The sequence below is a fragment of the Enhydra lutris genome, unplaced genomic scaffold (genome assembly GCF_002288905.1).
Source record: "Enhydra lutris kenyoni isolate GAN:26980312 unplaced genomic scaffold, ASM228890v2 scaffoldscaffold45, whole genome shotgun sequence".
Lineage (NCBI taxonomy): Eukaryota > Metazoa > Chordata > Mammalia > Carnivora > Mustelidae > Enhydra > Enhydra lutris.
The window spans coordinates 12,020,872-12,041,963 of record NW_019154129.1 but is presented as its reverse complement, the minus strand read 5'-3'; the positions used below and the strand labels follow the sequence as shown (position 1 = coordinate 12,041,963).

Here is a 21,092-nt window from a genome sequence, read left to right as displayed (position 1 = left end):
ACCTGCATCTAGGCTGAAGCTGCCCGTCCGGAGACAGTTCCTGGAGCACTGTTCGTAACTGTAAAATGTCAGAAACTTAAATTTCGACGAATAAGGAACTAAATTAATGATGGCTCAGATTATACATGCGATATAAGGAAAAAATGCCTATGGCATATTCAGCAATTGTCTAAAGCTATCAACACAGAGTGGAATTCCACTCTGTTCAGAACAAAAAGCAATGTGTACACACCTGTCCAGAAACAGGCCTTCCTAAGCGGAGAAGTCCCCGGCTGTCTCTTTACCAAACCAAGTGGGCATCTTGGGGAGGAACCATGGGTGGTTGAAAAGGAAGATCTTAGCATTCTTACACCTTCATGATGTTTTTAAGTGATGGGATGATAAGCGTTATCTGTTTTCTAAAATATATTTTCCATACTTCTCAAAAATTAGCATTTTCAAAATTATTAAGGAATAGGTATGTTTTTCACTCACCACTGTACCCCCGAGCACTGCTCAACACTTGGCATCAGTAGACACAATAAAAATGTACTGAATAAACAAAGAACAGCTACTTCTGTGCAGCAGAAAATTGTTACAGCTCACACTTTAGGAACAGGACTCCTCACCTGCTGTAACTCAACTGTAAGCTAATAAACAGGGTCACTTACATGATGGAGAAAATACTGCACAATTATCTCGTGGCCAGCGGCAGCTGCTTCCATCAAAGGAGTAAATCCATACACTGGCTCCCTGCAAGACAGAGGCCGTGGCCAGACGATTAGCGGAGAGTTCAGCCAGGCAGAAGCTTTCCTGCCGCAGACAAGCCCAAGCTGGCCCATCACCCGTCCCTAAGCGTCGAGGTCTCCCTCCCCCCAGAACGAACAGGGAGACATAAGAAAAGTTCCTATCGACACCTGAGCCTCATAAATCTTTGTTTCTACCACCAGCTCTAGTCTTTCTTCCTCAACACAATCTGTCTCCCGCTCTTCACTCCCTCTAAGCTGCTTCCGCTGGCCATCTCTTAAATCTCCGTTTTAATTACAAGCGAAAAGCAGCGCTTGCCTTTCACTGCACACAGAAAGCCGGCATCACCCGTCCACCTAACCAGATCCGATCTTTTGAGCTCAGCATTCTCCAGGGCGAGTCATCTACTTTGTCCTTACTTTGCCTAGGATCTGATGCTTATTTTTGTGCTTGGTTCCGATTCGCCCAGCGCTGTCTACAGATGCCTCCTGACCCTTGCTTCTCTCACGCTGGTCTAGAAGACAGGAACCAAGCTAAAACCCATTCCAAAACACAGCATTTTCACATTTTAACATCTCTGAGGTCAGAATTTATCTTAAATTCAGTAGGCAAGTGGCATTTTAATCAGTGGCGTTTCTTTCTCAGTGGCATGTGAAACTCTGGTGCGTCTTACAGGGGGCGACTGCAGCTGGGGCGTGCACCGTGCCCACTAGAAGCTGGGTTGGTACGTGCTGTGTTGAAAGGGGATAACGGTCATGACTGCTTTAGACAACACCACTTCCACCTTATAAAAATGAACGTTGCTTTCAAGCATCGGCTCACCGGATATAGACAAAAGACAAGAAGGAAAAAGGAATTAGCAATCAGTGTCAATCAAGTGCCATTCACTAGGCCACCAGGCCCCTAGTGTATGACAAACACGTAATTCCTCGAACAATTCCTCCGTGACATAGGTATTGCTGTCCCCAGTTCTCAGATAAAGAAAATGAGGCTCAGGGCACTGAAAGTGCTGCACCCAGTGTCCCCTGACAGAGGCAGGAAGAAGCTGGGACTACCCACAAGCTTCCCACACCTGGGCAGGCCTGTCCCCTCTGCCCAAGGAAGGGGCTACCCTGCACTCCGGCCCGTGGCTGTCTCCCCAGCTGCCCTCCTCAGAGCTAGAGCGACCACTAAAGACCTGGTAATCACCTCACGTTGGCATTCGCTCCACTGTCCAAAAGGAACTTGACCATTTGCTGGTGCCCAGCGCTGGTGCAGTGGAAGAGGGCAGTCCAGCCTTGAATGTCCTTCATTTCCAGCTCGGCACCTTGCTTCAAGAGAACACAGAATGCTCGTTACAGCCTCAGCTCCTCTGTGTGGGGCGGGCGTGCTCCAGGCCGTCGCAGTGCAAGAATCCAAGTGGCTACGAGAGCAAGCACACGTTCGCCATGGTCTGCAGCGGCTCACGTCTCCGCCAGAGCGGCCAGACGCCCCATGCGTTTCTTTCTGGGCCTGAGTCCCCTCAGCGCTCACCTGGAGGAGAAAGTAGGCGATGCTCTCGTTGCCACAGCTGGAAGCCAGCATCAGCGGAGTCTGCCCTTCTGGGGTCGGCACGTTCACGTTCACCCCCGCCTCGAGCAGCAGGTGCACGATGGTATCGTGTCCGATGTAGGAGGCATACATCAGCGGGGTCCAGCCACCACCATTCTTCTTATTCAAATCTAACTCTCTCCTAAACAAACGCAAGAGATGCCAGCCACGTCCAGCCATCTCACACGTGAGGTCTGCCAAAGCCGGCAGCAAGGCCAGGCCAAGACAAAGAGCGGGAACTGCAGCCAGGAAGCAGAGGTCACCGGCCACCCCGGACACCACGAGGGAGGGGAGGCAGGTGGGGAAACCGTTCGGTTCGCTGTACAGCCGCCTCTGCCAAGTCCTCAGAGCCATCCTCCTCCTCCAACTGCACGATCTCATTGCCCCCCGCCCCACCCAAGGCCAGCAACTCTTCTGTCCTACCCCCAGCTACACAGATGGTGCTCAACTAGGGGTAATTTTTGACAAATGGCAAAGTCTGAAGACATTACTGGTTGTCACAACTGGGGAAGGAAAAGCTACTGGCATCTATGGGATGGAGGCCAGGGACGTGGCTAACTGGTTACCCTACGTGCACGGGTCCCCAGTGGAGAATGATCTGGCTGGACTGTCAGGAGTGCCAGAATCAAGGAACTATGACCTGGAGCCTTCACTGCCTTCTACCAACAGACCAGAATCTGCTAGTGCGGGGCTGGGTGGACAGGGAAAGGGGAAGGGACTCAGAGAATGGACAATTTCTTGCTTGTCACCCCATCCTATAGAAACATTCTTTAAAAATCACTGACCAGAGAATCCTATCTTTCTCATTGATTTCCATCAAAATTCTGGAAAAGCATTTGCCATAGGAAAAAAACCATGGGCTTCCCAGCCCAGGGTGTGGGGCTGGGGGATGGAAATCACATCCACTTCCAGGACAGCCTGAAGAGTTCACACCCCGGGGCGGCTGGGTGGCTCAGTGGGTTAAAGCCTCTGCCTTCGGCTCAGGTCGTGATCCCAGGGTGCTGGGATGGAGCCCCGCATCGGGCTCTCTGCTCAGCAGGGAGCCTGTTTCCCCCACCTCTGCCTGCCTCTCTGCCTACCTGTGATCTCTGTCAAATAAATAGGCAAAAAAGAAAAAAAAAAAAAAAAAAAGAGTTCACGCCCCATGGCCTCTCCTCTCACACAATCCCTGCCTCCAGTGGTGACAACGGACAATCGATCCACAGTCTATGCCTCTCAGAGGTACGCACACAGGAAGCCACAGCAGAAAATTATTTTCCATTCCCTAGCATTTTCTAAAGTCTCTGGGATACCCAGGCAGCCATTCCAGAAAGTCCTGGTCCTGGGAATGCAGTGGCGGCCACTGGCTGGGAGAGCACACAGAGATCAGTTCATCCTGGCCACGCGCCATTCACGGAGGGAGCGCTCAGCTCCACGTGGAGAAGAACTTGCCCTTGGCAGAGCATCTCTGAGGCTCTGACATGTCTAGTCGTGCTCAATCCTCCCTGGGAGGCCTCCTCTGCCTTCACGCTCCTGGTCTATGCTTACCGTGGGCGGCTTTGGTGTCAGGTAGGGCCACATTCCCAATCAGAGCACAAACACTTCCCCTCTCCCCTGTGGAGCCATTCAGGACTGTGCACTTAAACAGCACACCCAAAGGCTTAAAAGCCCAAGAATGCCAAAGAAGCCGTTGTAACTGGGATCTCAGCGACCCTATGAAGGAACGTGCTGCCTGTGTACCCAGATGCACATTCATAAGGCCACCTGATACAGGAGTACAACAGACCGTCCCTTACCACAGGCCTGCACTTGTACTCGATTGACTGTAAGTGATGGCTATGACTTGGGAACCAAACCTGGGGCTTACACGAGGCTTTGCTTTGGCTCCCCAGGAACTGAAAAAGGCACATAAGGGTACGGACACAGGTTGTTTCTCCAAGTTGTCAATGAAAAACTGCAACAAGGAGGCAGATAGGTAAGGGGGGTGGAGGGGAGGAGATGAATCCTTCTTCAAAAACCACATTAACATTTGTGTAAGATTGCAGGGGGCAATCCCCAGAGAGGAAGATAAACCCCCACCTTGTCCTTCTCTATGGCAAAAGCTTGAAGGGACAGGAAGGCAAAAGACATAAAAATAAACCTTCTGGGGCAAAAAGGCCACAGGGCATCATTTTCTAACTTTCTTTTTGTTTTGCTTGAACATTTCTGCAATTCATAAAAAACATAAAATGACTCTAAAGAAAACCTGAAATGTCTCCTAAGCCTACGCAGTTTAAACCCTCTCTTTCTTCCGAGGAATACAAACTGACTTCGTTATTAGTGTCCAGCATGAATCATTACTGACAGGCGCAGGGATTGATCAGTGTGCACGGAACATCTACGACTGTGGGGGCCCCATGAACTTACTGACAGCTCTGCCTGGGATCTGAAGCCACAGAGACACAACTCAAAATCTAGGTAGAAGAAACATTTCCCGAGATCGCTTACCGCTGCACACATTCCTTCACCACTTCGTACTGGCCTATGGAAGCAGCTGTGTGAAGATCCAAGGGGACGGCCAGCTCCTCCCGGCTGACCTGAGCCCCCAGCCCGTGCCACATGGACAAGCTGCGGTTCAGGAGCTCCGGCTCACTGGCTTCGTCGCTGAGCTCCGACATCACTACAGAGGGAGATCCAGGGGTCAGGTCTTTCCTTTCTGGTTGTTCCAGCGACTGAAACAGGATGGTCTCACTCCTACCTGCAGAGAGCAGATATGGCACTACTCTAGCGGACTCAATGCAATCAACTCCTGGGACAGACTTAGATAAGTTTCATTAGGGCGCCCGGGGTGGCTCAGTCGGTTGGGTGTCAGCCTTTGGTTCGGGTCATGATCCCAGGGTCCTGGAATGGAGCCCTGCTCAGGCTCCTTGCTCAGTGGGGGGGCCTGCTTCTCCCTCTTCCTCTGCCATTCCCCCTGTTTGTGCTCTGTCAAATAAGTAAATAAATTCTTAAAAAAAAAGAAAAAAAGAAAATTTTCATTAAATACTTCATGGGGGGCGCCTGGATGGCTCAGTGGGTTAAAGCCTCTGCCTTCGGCTCAGGTCATGATCTCAGGGTCCTGGGATCGAGTCCCGCATAGGGCTCTCTGCTCGGCAGGGAGCCTGCTTCTCTTCCTCTCTCTCTCTGCCTGCCTCTCTGCCTACTTGTGATCTCTCTCTGTCAAATAAATAAAATCTTTAATAAATACATACATACATACATACATACTTCATGGGTTTGGGCAGCTCCATCCTGCTAATACTGGTGAGCTTGTCACGAGACAGAAGAAGAAGAGCATATACGGTGAGTCACACGCTGCGGTGAATACTTCCGTTCATCAACCCTCAGGCCCCAGTTCTGCAAAGGGAACTCTCCAGCAACTCAGAAAGCCTGACAACCTCTTGGATGGGCAGTCAAGAAATGCTAATTGAGTCACTGGACCAAATCACACCTTGGGTGTGGTGACAAAGAGCCCTGGACTTGGAGTTAGAATAGAATTTAGCTCTGCTACTTAACTCCTCCAGTCCCCAGTTCCTTGTTGTCTAATGGGGACATAGCTCAAAGGGCTGCTGTGTAAACACATGGAAGAATGGACAAATAAATGGTAGAAGAGCATATGATGGAATGCTAGTAATAAGCAGAAGGAACAGTTGATATGCACAATATATGAATGGATCTCAAACACAACTGTGCCAACAGAAGCCAGACTCAAAGGCTACCTACTGTATGATTCCACTCATATGACATTTTAGAAAAAACAAAACTGAAGGGCTGGAGGAAAGATCAGTGGTACTAGGGATTAGGAATAGGGGAACCATGAAGGGAGAGCAAGAGGGAATTTGGGGGTAATGTATCTGTTCTGTATCTTGATTGGTGGGTATGTTGACTCTATACATTAATCAAAACTCACAGACCCAAACACCAAATGAATGAGTTTACTGTATAAAAATTTTAAACAAGGGCACCTGGGTGGCTCAGTGGTTAAGCGTCTGCCTTCAGCTCTGGTCATGATCCCAGGGTTCTGGGATCGAGCCCCACATCGGGCTCCCTGCTTGGCAGGAAGCCTGCTTCTCCCTCTCCTTCTCTCCTGGCTTATGTTCCCTTTCTCGCTGTCTCTCTGTCAAATAGATAAATATAATCTTAAAAAAAATTTTTTTAAACAAATATGGCACCTGGGAGGCTCAGTCGATTCAGCTCAGGTCATGATCCCAGAGTCCTGGGATCGAGCCCGACATCGGGCTCTCTGCTTGGTGCGGAGTCTGCATCTCCCTCTATATTCCCCCTCCCCACCCCACCCCCGCTAGTGATCCCTTTCTCTCACACACTTTCTCTCAAATAAATAAAACCTGCAAGAAAAAAAATTTTTAAACAAATCTTGAAAGTCCCAGCACAGAAACTAGGATGTGACTGGTGTTCAGCAAACGTTAACTGAGTAGGAATCCAACTATGAATTCCTTGAAAGTGGGAAAGATGATGGGTGGGGATGGAAGGGGGGGATCATGGACTGGTAAATCGGTGGGGTGAGGGAACTTTCCCAGAGATGCAACAGCACCAGGATGAAAAGTCTGTGATTATGACAGTCCCTTATCCTGGAAATCCAAACCAAATCAATACTTCCTATTAGAACCTTGAGGTTCAAGAGTAACGTCTGTCTCCTACTATACAATGGGTGGGAGAGAACAAGGAAACAAGTATAGAAAAGGGAGAAAACAAAGGTTGGGTCCATTCAGACGGCCTAAAGGTGCCCCAGCAATTCACAGGTGCCTGTACGACCTCAGCCTCTACTGAGGAATGCGTCTAAGCTCCAGGTAACAAGCTGAGACACCCAAGCCAGCAACAGGCCACCAATTTGGCCAGACTATGTGCACATGTGAGGGGGGCTGCAGGTATCGGAGTTCAGAGCAAAGCCCTGCTTTCTGGTACCACCACCACCTCCTCACACCCGCAGAGCTTGAGCTCAACCAGTTTTCTCACTTTGCAGGTGAGAAACCTCAACCTGAACAGTCGTGGCCAAAAGATACCGGGTAAGAACACAAAAAAGCTGAGTGCCCGTTCAGGGCCTTTCAATACAACCCTCAAGCCTCCAACAGGTGTGTCTCTTCTACTCCAAATGCCTTCTCTGGAGTGGAGCCCACGTGGTCTCTCCCATCACTGGAGGGAGGCTCACACAGCTGACACCCTGCAGGGTGGCGATCACACCCAGCCCGGCTCAAGGGGCCTAGAGAGGGAGAACTCAGATGCCAAGGGCACACAAATCTACCACTACTGCCTTTATCACCCCCCCCACATGCCACAAACTCTACAATGATGGGGTATTTGTTATGAATAAAACGAGTATGCTCATCCAAATATGCGTGTTCTTGCTCAGCGACCAAAAACCCTAACTAAAAAATAATGACGCTGGTGGTAGGCCTCCACGCCTACAGGGAAGAAGTCTCGTCCCGGCGCGTGTGCCCCTCGCGGGGACCGGGGTACCCACCCTGGTTCTCAGGCCCTTGGGAGGGTCGTTCGGGAGCACCCCGAGCCCCGACTGCACTGACGTCCCTTGACGCCTCCTCCGGGTAACTCTAGACGGCACGTGGCTCCGTAGTCCCCGCCGCGCGGCTGCATTAGGGGTAACGCAGTCAGAAACTCGCGCGGCGGGCCCCGCAGGCGGGTTTGCAGGTGCCGGCACCACACTGGGGGCCCGGCCGCCAAGCAGCCTACCTGCGCTGGGCCCCGGGCAGCAGCCGCCGCACGCCCTCCGGCCGGTCCGCTCACCACCAGGCACGCCCGGGTACCCTCCGCGCTGACCGCCGCCACACCGCCCTGACTCCACCGCCCCGCTCCCGCCCCGGAAGTAGTTGCGGGAGGCGCGGAGCACGCCGGGACGGTCGCGGGACTCCCGGGCAGCTCCCGGGCCCGCAGTGCAATTCGTCCCTCCCGCATCCGAACCTTCCGGTCAGCTCGCCCGGCTCGCTGGGTGACGTCCATGGCAGCCAATGAACAGGGGGAGGTCGCCCTGCCCCTCCCCTTCCCTGGCCGGGAGAACCAATCCTGCTTCAAGAGAGGCAGGACGCGCCAAGTCCCGAAAGAGGAACAGGGGGGATAGTGCGGTGGCAGCCCAGTCATCTAAGATTCCGGAGAAGGGGTTGGAGGGATTCCGAAGGCCGTGACAGCCTCAACAGTTGCGCCGCGGCCCGAGGGGGCGAGCGCGACCGGAGGAACTCAGTGCAGACTGTTTATCGCCCTGTCAGGACCGCGCAGAGAGGGGAGGCGGAGGCCTGAGGTGAGTGGCCTCGGGCCTGCCGCAGTTGCGAAGGTACAGGTCGGGATTTGGACAGGACGGCGGGAAACGGGGAGTAGGGATGGGTGGGAAGGTCGGCGATGTGTTTTCCTCTTTCCCAGCTTTAGATATTTAAAGGCCTGACCCGGGAGGCCGTTGGCGTCTGGTTGTCATAACAACGGGGCGCCTCCGGGCAGGACGGGCCGGGGGCGGGACTAACGGGCTGCAGCCAAGAAACGGACATGGACGACGCGCCAGGATTCGGAGGAGACTGGAGCGGCTCTTTGGCTTACCTTTAGGCATTAACCCCAGTCCGCTGAATGAGCCAAAGTCCTCACCTGGGCGTTCAGGACCCTGCGCGATCTGGTCCGTTTTCACCGCGAATTCCAGCAACGGATTCCTTCTTCCCCCAACTTGTTGGGCAATCTCCGCTCCTCTGAGCCACTGTGTACGCTGTTCCTGCATCCGGTAGAGCCTACCTAGAAGAACCTAGTCTCTGGTAGCCGCCTTCACCTCGGTGATTCTGCTGTCCTACAATCGGCCCTACAGAGCCCCGTTTCCAAAAAAGCATCCGCTGATGTGTATATGAGTTGCGTCTCCACCCTGCTGTTAGCAGTTCAGGGTGCACGAACTCCTGCCCCTGCTTCCCTAACCACAGAAGCATCACATCTCCTGCTGCTACCCTAATGGGATATTAGCTAGACGGGGCTAGGGCCCGTGTGCTCTCTTCCCGTCACCTACGCACAGTGGCCTCTGGTTCCGCAAGGGACGTCCAGACACTGGCTCTGAAGTACCATCATCCCACATTCCTAAAGCCACCGTGACCCCTGAGGGACCAGGCTTTCTCCTGTTAGACTCTGGGATACAAAAGGGGGAGGATACTGGTTAAATGCTTGGGTAGAGGAGGTTAATCTGAGTAGTGAACCCAAAAATACCTCCTGAGGACTCCAAAATGCCTAGTCCTGTGTAAGGGGGCAGTAAAGTGTAGTGCGCTTGAAATCCCCTCTAACTCTGATGTGAATTCTATTTTTGCCATTTACTGACAATATAACTTCTCTGAATCTGTAAAAGGCAGATAATAATAGTATCTATGTTATGTGGGATACAGTTTACAGTCTGTCATACACACAGATACTCTCTATCATATACATATACCTACCTATGTATAGGTTATTATGGTTATTATGTATCTTTACATAGGTTAGGTTACTATGTATCTTTATATATATCTATATACAGTTGACCCTTGAACAACACAGGGGTTAGGAGTGCCCACCCCCCACACAGTCAAAAATCCACATAGACCTTTTTTTAAGATTTTGTTTTTAAGGGGCTCAGTCTGTTAAGCATCTGCCTTTGGCTCCGGTCATGATCCCAGGGTCCTGGGATCAAGTTCTCCACTGGGCTTCCTGGTCAGCTGGGAGCCTGTTTCTCCCTCTCCCTCTGTCCCTTCCTCCCCTGTTCTTGCTATCTTTCTGACAAATGAATAAAATCTTTAAAAAAAGATTGGGCAGAGGGAGAAGCACCCCCCCACCACCACCGCCAAGTAGAGAGCCCGATGTGGGGCTTGATCCCAGGACACTGGGATCATGACCTGAGAGCCAAAGGCAGACAGTTAACCGACTGAGCCACACAGGATCCCCCACCAAAAAAAAAAAAAAAAAAGATTTTATTTTTGAGTAATTTCTACCCAATGTGGATCTGGAACTTACAACCCCGAGATCAAGTGTCATGTGCTCTACCAACTGAGCAAGCCAGGCACCCCTCCACATACAACTTGTGACTCCCCCAAAACTTAGCTACTAATAGCCTACTGTTGATTGAAAGCCTAACTGGTAACATAGTTGATTGACATATATTTTGTAAATGTTTTATATGTTGTATTCCCATATAAAGTAAGCTAGAGAAAAGAAAAAGTTAAGAAAATCGTGAGAAAATGCACTTACAGTACTACACTGTGTTTATAGGAAAATAATCTGCATACAAGTGGACCGGTGCAGATCAAAGCCGTGTTGCTCGGGGGTCAGCTGCTTCTGGGCCCCACCTGCACCACACACAGAGTGCGGGCACAGGGACTGACAGGAGCAGGAACCTGCGGAACCAGAAGGGAAACCAAGTGTGAGGTCTGGGAGTCTGTGTTCATCCCCCACGGTGTAGTAGGTGCTTTGAAAAGGCAGCCCTCTATCCCTACCCCACCCTGAACTCCTGACCCTTGGCCCCGGGACCCTCGCACTTCACCCCGTGTCCCCTGCAGGGCTGCTTGGATGATGGCATGCTGAGAAGCACCCCAGAGCCTGGGCCCCCATGGCATCCCCAGACAAAGATGAGGAGTCCTCATCTCTCTGGGCCTCCCAGACAGAGCCCTGGGATGCCATCCTCAAGGCCGTCAGGGAGCAGCTCCCATCACTGGATTCAGATTCCTCTTTGGTAAGCAAGTGCCTTCTTCCTGTTCTTTCTAGGCCCCGACTGCCCTTCCTTCCCAGGGCAAACATGCTGCTGCCCCACAGACAGCTCTGGAGCTTTTCAGTTTCTGTGTTTGTCATAATCTTGGTGGTTTTTATTCTCTGAATGCATTTATTGATACTCAGAATCCTCCCAGGCCATTTCAGTGACCCCAAACCATGACTGGAGAATTCCCCCACGAGCTTATCAGGATGCACTGAAATGGTAACATACATTCATTGAACAAACATTTGTGGAGCCAACTTTGCCTTTTCAAGAACAAGAGCAGCAGGGCAAGGGCAGCTCGAGCCTGAAGCCCCCCACCCCCGGCTCTGCCCACTGCCCTGTAACCCAAAAGTCCTCTCATTTGTCCACAGTCAGACTGCGGGCCGGAAGAGCTGTTCATCTTCCAGCGAGATCAAACTGCCCTGATTCCAGACTTGTCAGAGGAGCTGGCTGAAGACCCTGCCAGGGCCTGGCTTGCTATAGCCGATGGGCCTTCTGAGGTCTGTAGGAAGCAGGCTCCAGGGATCCAGGACGCTGGGCCCCTGCGGGCAGAATGGGGTATGAGTGTGGGTGTCCACTAGACCCTAACAGCAGTGGAGCTCAAAGAAGTTAAAACTCCAGCACTCCCCAAACATGTGTTGACTGAATAATGGTGACAGTGGGGATTCAGAGGTAAGAAGGTGCCCCTAGCTGGAGAGGCCAGATGAACGCAAGAAACAATTAGGAAACACCACAGCACACTCTGTAACTAAGTATCGTAGTTAGTCATCACCAACCATCAGAGCAAAATTTCCATTTTCTTGTCTTTCCATTTCCCAGAGACCGAAAACTCTACCAAAAACTAATGGCTTGGTGCTTAAAATTAATTGCTCCCTTTATAAAGAGAAGTCATCAATACGGTTTCATCACTGGGCAAGTCCCCAACCGGTCAGGCCTGTTCAGCTCCTGTTAAAAGCTCCAAGAGACTGGCTTAGCTCCATTTGAACTATTATGACTAGTGGTCACTCATTAACCAGGGGAATGGGGGAAGCTGCCTAAGGCCAACACAGCTAGACTTCCCTCGAAGCGGGAGAGCAGACTTTATTCAGTAACTGCTGACAGCACGGGAAAGAGCTGAGCTCCGTCTGGTCTGTGCAGAAGGGGCTGGGGTTTTAAAGGGAGAAGCAGGGAGGGAAGAACAGGGCCCACTAGGGTCAGGGCCACAGAGAGCCGGTCAGTGTGGGTGTGACCAGGTCAGGAGGTGTGTCTGCCGGCACGTAGGGGAGTCGGCAGTCCCACGGAGAAGGGAGACAGAGGCCAGGTCCTCCTGAAGGGCCCGTGACAGATGTTTCTGGGTTATAAGAGACACAGACTCACAAAAATAACCGCTTTTGGTAAATGCTCTAAGAAAGGGAGGTCAGGTGTGGTTGGAACAAACACTAAGTTCTCCCTGCAGAATGGAGCTTTCTCAGGGGGTGTGGGGGGGGTCATCCTAGCCCTGTGCTCCTGGAGGCCGCTCTGGAGTCTGGTCAAGTCTCTCCATACGGGCGTGGGCAGAGTGGTTCTGTGCCGGCAGTCTGTCCCTCTCAGTGCAAGCCCTGACACAGGGTCATCCTACAGAACCAGGCAGGGCACATCTCCTACCCGCCATCGTGACAGACGTCCCCCACTCACTCAGCCATGCCTGGAAGTATAATCCCAAACAGGAGAAACTCCCAGGGCTGCCAAGCCCTTCTGGTTAGTACGGGTGCAGCGATGGCCACAGGACTTTATCTCATGTTGTCTTCATTCCTCTAATTACCTCGGTGACGCTCCTGGAGAATTTTTTTCAGTTTGTGACGGGAAAGTCTGCACTGGCTCATGGGGGCAGAAGCCATGGGCTTGCTCTGGAGTCGAAGGGCCTGGCTTTCTTCTTGTCCACCCCTTAACGGCTATGCGGCCGAAAGGTGGAAACAACCTGTGTCCATCAACAAACCAAATGGACAAACCAAACGTGGTGTGTCCACACAATGGAACATTCACGGAACCAAGTCCTGACACAGGCTACCACCTCAGTGGACCTTGGAAACATAAGCTAAGCGGGAACACAAAAGGACCAAAGTTGTAGGATTCCACTTAGATGCTGTATCTAGAATAGGCTAATCCACGGAGACAGAAGGTAGACTGGAGGTTACCAGGGGCTGGGGGACAGGGAGGCACAGTCCCTTTGGGGTGATGAAAAAGCTTTGGAAATAGACAGTGCTGACAGCTGCACATTATGAATATACTTAATGCCACTGAATATTTTAAAATGACTAAAATAGCAAATTCATGTTACACACATATTTTACCACCCACATACAAATTCCCTGAAGCTCGTCTCTGAGGATACTAAGGACACCTACCTGTTTTCTCTGCAGGCAGGTGTGGTGTCTGTGGAACTCACTGCAGGACGCTGGAGTAAGGGGGGCGCAAAGACAAAGGGTTCTGCCTCTGTGCAAGGCGGGGATCCTGACAGGCCTGTAGAGAGCTCTGGTGAGACCAGTTCCCTTCGTCGGGTGCCTGCGGACACCCCCACGTGGGAGGAAGGCGACCGTGGGTCTTTGTCCTTCAGTACCCAGGGTTCCCCCTGGGGGCCACACGGAAAAGCCACCTTCTCCCCCTGGGAAGATGACCTGAAAACAGAAGCCCCAGGTGCTGCCTCACCAGCTGGTTGGAGCACAGACTCCAAAGACCACAGAGCCCCCCGAAGGGAGAGGAGAAAGATGATTGAGAAGAACATACTCCATAAAGTTACCTGGGATGCCCGCGGCCCAGCCTGCAGTGACCGGAGTCCAGTGGAGGAGGCAACGGCAGGTCTGAGACCAGAAACGCCCCCAGAGGGGCCCCGGGAAGGACCTCTGGTGCTTTCCCTCAAGGTAGGGAACCCCCTAGCTCGCGCTTCCTTTGAGGGGAGGTCCCTTGCACGGTGTCAACCTGAGGCCTGGCCCACAACACCTGCCCTAGTCTGGGCTGCTGTGATAAACTCTCATAGACCTGGGGAGCGGGGCTTAAACCCCAGAAATTAATTTCTCACAGTTCCAGAGACTGGGGAGTCCAAGACCACAGCGCTGGTAAATCTGATGTCTGTGAGAGCCTGTTTCCAGGTTCACAGATGGCATCTTCTGGCCGGGTCCTTGTGGAAGAGGCGAGGAAACTCTCTGGCCCTCTTTTATAAGACCTCCACTTTCAGGACCTACTAGTCACCTCCCAGCAACCCCACCTGTAAAACACCATCACACTGGGGGTTAGGAGTTCAACCTGTGAGTTTTGGAGGGACACAGACATTTAGTCTACAGCAATAACTACAGGCCCCTAGGTCCATGGTCCCAGGTCCTTCAGCGGGCGGTCATGCCTGTCTCAGTGGGTGTGTGGTCGTGGCAGATGGACCATCCTCAGTAGAGGTAACAAGAACAAGGAACAGCAAGAAGACTGAAGGAGAGGAGAGGAGAGGAAGGGAGGGAAGGAGGGAGAGAGGGAGGGAAAGAAAAGAAAAAAAAAAAAAAAGAAAAAGGGAGTGGGAGGGAGGGAGGAAGGGAGACTAATCCAAAGCATGTTTATAAAGACAGACAACCACATATGAGATACAGAACAAACTTTGTTAAAACATAATTGCCCAAATGGTCAAGGCTTCATTTTCATACAGATAGTGTGCGTATTTAGCTTATTAATGAGGGAACCAGCAGGATGACAAAGCCGGTTCAGAGAGATTATGAGAAAGCAGGATTTTGTAAAATTCTGGGGAGAAAGAAAGGGATGCTGAGATAAAATGGCACATGAAGTACAAAATTGGTCAGCATCCGACAAGCAGCAAAGCTGTCCGTTACCTACAGGGTTACCATCTCTACGGGACAGAAAACCACTGCACCTGCTTCTCATGTTTACAAAGTCATAACATGGTCGCCTGTGGAAACCAAATTACCCCCGCCTCCAGGAGGTGGGCTCGTCAGGGAAGCTCTAGCATGACATTTAAACATTGTGCGATTTTTTTTTTTTTGCCTTATTTGCAAATTTTGATTAATTTTCTTAACAACTTAGAGAAAACTGGCCTCAGCTTATACATGAAGGTTGTACATGAAGGTCATTTTTACCAATTCCTTTCTCATCAACTGCTGTTGAAATAAGCCATTCTTTCCTTTCTGCTTGCCCCGAAACACCGGTTTTCACACACCTCTAGCGCTGCGAGAGGGTCCACGAGAAACACCAATTCCTACTTCACTTCCTCCCTCCTCTCATCACAGCCAGGTTCCCCCAGCGCTGTCTTCCCAGTCCTCCTGTGACAGCACCAGCCCAGAACAATCTTTTTTTTTTTTTTTTAAGATTTTATTTATTTATTTGACAGAGATCACAAGTAGGCAGAGAGGCAGGCAGAGAGAGAAGAGGAAGCAGGCCCCCTGCGGAGCAGAGAGCCCGATGCGGGGCTCGATCCCAGGACCCTGGGATCATGACCTGAGCTGAAGGCAGAGGCTTTAACCCACTGAGCCACCCAGGTGCCCCAGCCCAGAACAATCTTAAAGAGCAAAATGTTTAAACCTCCCATCATTAAACCTATATAAACCTAAGGAGCTTAAGACGACACTGGGTTTCCGGGCCAAACAGTCTTTGTACCAAAAACAAAAGTATTGCTCAAAAAAGCCGTAGGAAGGAGATGGCAGGCGGTGCGGGTGACAGAGTGTCCACGTGGACGGGCACCTACACCCTGGGGATTCCTCACCCGCAACGACCCACGATGGCCTCCGTTGGTCACAGCAGCTGTGGAATCGGGCACTCCTGCCACCAGGACCCTGTGCTGCCTCGTAATCACTGCTTTAATTATTTCAGGAACTTGAAGAGTGGGATTTGGATCACATCCTTCAGAGTCTGGCAGGGGAAGAAGGCGACAGGGGAGATCGCGCACCTAGAGCCACGTGGAGGGTAGCTGACCGCCTGGGCCGAGGTCTGACCTTGAATGCCAAGGCCCAAATGCATGCCCACAAGCAGCTCCTTCCAGGCCCTCTCAGTAAAATAGGGTCAGCCCTGCAGCCCACCATGTCCTCTCTGCTGCTCAGGCCCCATAGTCCCAAACAACAGGTGCCAGTCCGTGGAAACTTCCATCCACTCATTCACTCACTCATTATATATATAACCCCCTACTGGGTGTCGGGAGTGGGTGAGGGTCTGGGGATAGGATAGAGGGACCTTCACGCTGGTCCGTACCCTTGACTCACACCTTTCCCTCTTGCCCACCTCCTTGGGCCTTCCTCTCTTTCTGGAAGCAAAGAGATCTGGGGTTTGTCCTCCTTCAGCCAGCGGCTACGCACACCCTGCCTCCACTCACCTCCCCAGTGACAAAGCAAGCCAGGGATGTGATGACTGCCACTGCATGTGTGCCCTTGCTCTGGGCAGTTCTGTAAATAAAAGGAGAGCTCCTCCTCCCCTCTCCAGCCGTCCTGGGTCACACATGAGTGGAGGCTGGTCTGAGGCAGGAGCGAGGACGGGTGGGGGTTCCAGCCTCCGCTTCCAGAGCAAACCTCCTCTGTGGCTGACAGCCCCTAGTGCTGTTTCAACGTGGTTTTGTCAGTGATTTAAAGCCTTAGCGCAGGATGTGGAGAAACCCTGCCCCCTGTCAGGCAGGGGCTGGCCTGTGCTGTAACCGATAGACACTTTAGGGAGGACAGTGTGGCAGAAGCCACTCTCATTAAAACCACAGAAGGCTTTGACCCCCTTACTCCACTGCTAGCGTCTATCCTCCACACACACCCCAGTGGGCAAGGATGTGTGTTCGAGGATGTTCGTTACAGCACTGTTTATGATCGGGAAAACCTGGGAATGACCCATATTCAGTATCCAGCAGGAATCAAGCTCGGACACCACAGAACGCGCTAAAACTCAGTGACGAGAATTTATGTTAACACAGAATGACATAATCTCTTCTGTGAAAAAAATCTATAGAGGATAATTCTGTTGCGATTTTTTTTAAAAAAGTGAACACACAGAACTGCTAATTATGGTTCCCTCTGACGAGTGGGACTGGGGGGTGAGGAAGTGAGGGAAACCATTCCTTGTCACTCCTACTGCACGGGGCCTGTGCGCAGATCGCTCCCCTGGTCCTGCAGAGCTGGGGACGTGGGGTCCTCATAGAGGGCTGTGGGTGGCAGAGGGGGTGCACAGTAGACCCACACGAGGGAGTCCAAGGGGTCCTAAGGCTCAGGCTGCTGTAAGTCAAAGCATGGGTGTCCCCCTCAGCAGCCTCCCCACTCTCCCATCAGACCACACCCGGCCGAAGTGCCAGGACGGGCTCATGGAACAGCTCACCCTTCTGTGTGCCGCCCAGTCCCAAGCCCCTTCTGCCGACATACCCCAGGACACCACGCAGCACGAGGCCAGGAGCAGGTGAGACTTCTGCCAGCCACAGCCTGTCCTCTCTCTGGAACTGGCCATGCCCTTGCAGCATGTATCAGGTCTACCCTGGGTGCGGCACTGAGGCACAGTTCTCATTTCCTCTCAAGAATCTGATCAGGTAGGTGCTGCCATTATCTCCATTCTACAGATGGGGAAACTGAGGCTCAGAGGTTGACCTACCCAGGCCATACGTGGCAGAGCTGGGACTCAAGGCCCAAAGCACCTGCTCTTGCACACGCCCTGGGAACCCTCCCTTCAGCATCCACATGGCTCCCCCAGAGTAGGACCCTGCCCCTCTGGCTGCTGTTAATTAGGCCAGCCCTGGAGTCTAACGTGAGCCAGGCCGATCAAAGCCTTTCTGTGAGAATCTCCCTGTCTCTGGGTGGGAATGGGAGGGCAGAGGTGGGCACAGGGCGCTGGGATCCCTTAAAACCTACTGCCCACTCTTTTATAGGAATCTGAGAGCCAATGAATTCTCCTTTTCATCCAAGCTAGTTGGAGTGGCCTCCCGTTCCTGGCAACCCAGTGACCAATAGAAATATCTAGGGGCGGGTGGTGGTTCAGTGGTTTGAGTGACCAACTCTTGGTTTTGGCTCAGGTCATGACTTCGGATTCTGCACTCCAAGGGGAGTGTGCGTCCCTTCTCCCTCTCCCACTGTTCCCCCCAGCCCTGCTTATACTCTGTCTCTTTCAAATACATAAGTTTAAAAAAAAAAAAAAGCATCTAGACCTGTGCTGTCCAACTGGTAGCCTCTGGCCACACGCAGCTACTGAACCCTTGAAATGTGCCTGGTGCAACTGAGGAAATGAATTTTTAAAATTTATTTTTAAATTTAATTTTAACTAGTTTACAAGCAAATTTAAGTAGCTATTTGTAGCAAGTGGCCACCACGCTGGGAAGCACAGAAATGGAACATTTCCAGTACCACGGACCGTCCCGTGGGACAGTGTCAGCCCAATCTTGAGGGCTGTTCTGAAGAGCAAAAGAGCAGGTGCGCTTACAGGGCCTAGCTCAGGCCACACTGTCATCACCGAGTGACAAAAAGCCCTACTCTCTCATCCCAGATCTGCTCCAGGCATCCAGGCTGAGCTGGGCCTGGCCCAGAGCAGGCAGCTAAGGAGCCCAGCAGAGCCTCCCACCATCTTCATCGATCTGCGGCCCTCGGAGCCATCAGACCCTGGGTCGGTGGAAAGGTACTGGGAGCGGTGACGGTGGGAGTCACGCTGGTGTGGGCAGTCCCAGAGCACCACTCAGCGGAGAAGTGCTTTCCGCCAGGAGCTGAGCCTGGCCAACCCTCCAGCTTGGTCCCATCCGCAGACTCTCCCTACAAGGAGGCAAGAACCCAGGTGGAGCTCTGAGCAAACAGAATCTGAGCTTTGGTACATCGCCCTGGGGGGTGTCCCTCCACTACTTGGCAGGAAATCCCAGTGGCCCTGCATCAACAGGGAGGCCTGGGTGGCCTGGGGCACATCCCATGAAGCCCATTTTCCTCTTCTCCAGCTCCAGCCCCAGCCCCAGCTCCTTTGACAGCGAGGAGGAGGAAGAGGAGACAGTGGCTCTTGGAGACCAGCAGGGCCCCCCCGAGCAGGAGAGTCCTTTCCCCCGGCAGCTACGGTAACCACCAAGGGGCTCCCATCACCTGGGGACGTCCCATCTCTGCTTTCCACGCAAGCCCTCAGCCTCACACACTGAACATTTGTGCTTTCAGCTCTGTCTTGTACCCACAGGGACAGTATGTGTGGGTCTGGGGAGAGGGGTCTAGGTGGTGGCCGTGGGAGCTCACTTGGGGCCCAGCCTAGACTGCTGTCCTCCCAGCATCACCAAGAATACCTTAGTTCACTCCTGAGAAGAGAGTAGTGCTTTCCTTCTGAAAAATAGCTTCACAAATCAATTTACACCCTACTCCTGATAGCACTGAAGTGAAGTTGTTGGGATGGAATGAAGTGATGGTTTTTGGCTAGAAATGAGAAGAGGAAGTGCAGTGTCCCATTTGGAGATGGCCCGCTTCCCACCGGACAGAGGCCTCGCACAGGGGTCCTGGGGCCACTCAGACTTATATGCTATATCTCGTTTTTGGAATTGCAAAGCCTGTGGATCCTATCCTCTGGGAATGTCAGAGTCCAAGGCCACTTTCCCCCTCAAGTACATGTCTAGGCATAGAGGAAAAAAGAAAAAAAATCTGAGCTGAGAAGTGTCATACAGGTGAGCTCCCAGAAGCCTTGAACAGCTGACATGCCCTGTGACTCAGCACAGGCTGAGAGGCCAAAATCTCTCACTTACCGTCTTGAGAACCAGGAAACACAATTCTGGAAGCACTCTGGCCCCTTCCTGTGGGGAGGTCTGGTGTTGACTGATCATCTCTTGTGTCACAGGGACTGCACTGGAAAGAGTCAGCTTCTCCAGCAGCTCAGGGCATTTCGGAAGGAGACGGCTCAGCCCAATTGGCCTGCCACTGGGGGTCCCAGTGGCCAGAAGGCTCAGGTCCCTGAAGATCCAGCCAGCTCCGCAACTAGGAGGAAGCAACATGTACCAGCTTGGGCTGAGCCCCAGAACACCCCAGCCAGATGCCCAGGGGGAGGTCCCAGGGCGCTAGGGGATGCTCTTGGGCCAGGGACAGCCAGGGAGGCCCTGGTGCCTCCCCTGAGCCAACCATAGCTGCCTCCAGGAACCGAAGGGAGGAGGAGCTGGATGGGATGATTCCACTCTCCATCCACATGCCCTGGCCCCTGGCTCTCCCTTGTTTCCGTGACAAGGTGCTGCTTCTGCCGCACGGGGACCCTTGGGCTGCGGGGCATTCCATGCACTTAGAGCAAAGACACCAGAACACAACCATACAGAGCGCATGACGACAGTGCCTCTGACGGCGCCTGGGAAGCAGACCCCACAGTCTGTGCCGACAGTGAGACTGTCCAATTTTTTCTCTCCTGTGTCTGTACCCCTCTTTGGTGCGCATCTGTTATTGGCATCAAGCAAGCTCTTCCTAAAATTAAAACTTAAGTAAAACATATTTAGAGAATTTCTGGGTTGAAAGGGTCTTGCAAGAGAATCGAGCCTGATCTTCTGGGTCCCTGGCTGCTTGCTACTCTATGTGCCTAAATGAACACACCACAGGCTCTCTCTCAAGCACCAAGTGGATTCTTTGATAAAGCGGTGAAGACTGAAGGTTTTTTTCCCTTTCACCACGATACAAAGGCACACAACTGTTTTAGGGTCCTTCCAAACTATGGGTGGAGCTGACCTTCCCAGAAAGTACCGAGTGTCCTGACACCCAAATGGTCCCCATGGAACAGGGCAGCGCCCCGCCGTGTGGATGACATTCCTTCTGTTACTTTGCAAGCACTATTCCCCACCGCCCCCCATTTTCAGTCCTTTCATATTGTCTCAGCCCTGCCGTCCCCAACAGGCTGAAGCCCTGACCTGGGGCTACCTCTGTTCTCTCGTCAACTTGTATCTGAGGTTCCGCTTCTCACAGTCTCTGCCCGTTTCGCCCCACCTGCCCCAGGGGAAGAGCAGTCATCTCAAGTCCCCGTGACACGGGTTCAGCGGCTTGGCAGGGTCCTTGGGATTGGGCACGTGTTCCAGCATTCGGTTGAGGTCACCACATGCTGGCATGCGCTGAGGATAGGTAAGGGTCTCTTTCCATCAAGCCCTGTACCAGGCAAGGAAGGCTCAGCCAGCCACAGTGAGAACCACAGACCCCCTTGATAT

General features: G+C 52.4%; 2 protein-coding genes across 17 annotated transcripts in view; one reads left to right on the top strand and one right to left on the bottom strand.

Moving 5' to 3' along the window:
* LOC111156138 (ankyrin repeat and sterile alpha motif domain containing 3) overlaps window positions 1-8,217 on the bottom strand; it is a 37,135-nt gene extending 28,918 nt beyond the window's left edge. For 6 of the 16 annotated variants that reach the window (XM_022516798.1, XM_022516799.1, XM_022516800.1 and 3 more), the window contains exons 1-3: window positions 2,239-3,230; window positions 1,915-2,036; window positions 651-732 (exon numbers count right to left, since the gene is read on the bottom strand). In XM_022516798.1, coding sequence (XP_022372506.1) covers window positions 651-732; window positions 1,915-2,036; window positions 2,239-2,676 — 642 coding nt within the window. In that variant the 5' untranslated portion in view covers window positions 2,677-3,230. The other 10 variants (XM_022516809.1, XM_022516808.1, XM_022516807.1 and 7 more) reach the window with 8 other exon arrangements.
* A 2,466-nt stretch (window positions 8,218-10,683) lies between these two features.
* On the top strand, window positions 10,684-20,287 carry LOC111156144 (chromosome unknown C16orf71 homolog). The gene is made up of 8 exons (XM_022516823.1): window positions 10,684-10,984; window positions 11,377-11,505; window positions 13,384-13,881; window positions 15,824-15,938; window positions 17,251-17,374; window positions 18,449-18,577; window positions 18,891-18,998; window positions 19,757-20,287. Exons 1-8 carry the CDS (start codon window positions 10,862-10,864, stop codon window positions 20,037-20,039), a joined length of 1,509 nt encoding a protein of 502 aa, XP_022372531.1. The 5' UTR covers window positions 10,684-10,861; the 3' UTR covers window positions 20,040-20,287.
* Window positions 20,288-21,092: the final 805 nt, after the last annotated feature.

What these genes read in the sequence shown, in the direction of transcription:
- LOC111156144 (XM_022516823.1), top strand. Translation starts at nt 10,862, where the DNA reads ATGGCATCCCCAGACAAAGATGAGGAGTCCTCATCTCTCTGGGCCTCC. An exon ending in CTCTGGTGCTTTCCCTCAAG is followed by an intron (nt 13,882 to 15,823) that starts GTAGGGAACCCC and finishes TAATTATTTCAG; the next exon opens with GAACTTGAAGAGTGGGATTT. An exon ending in CAGCACGAGGCCAGGAGCAG is followed by an intron (nt 17,375 to 18,448) that starts GTGAGACTTCTG and finishes CTCTCATCCCAG; the next exon opens with ATCTGCTCCAGGCATCCAGG.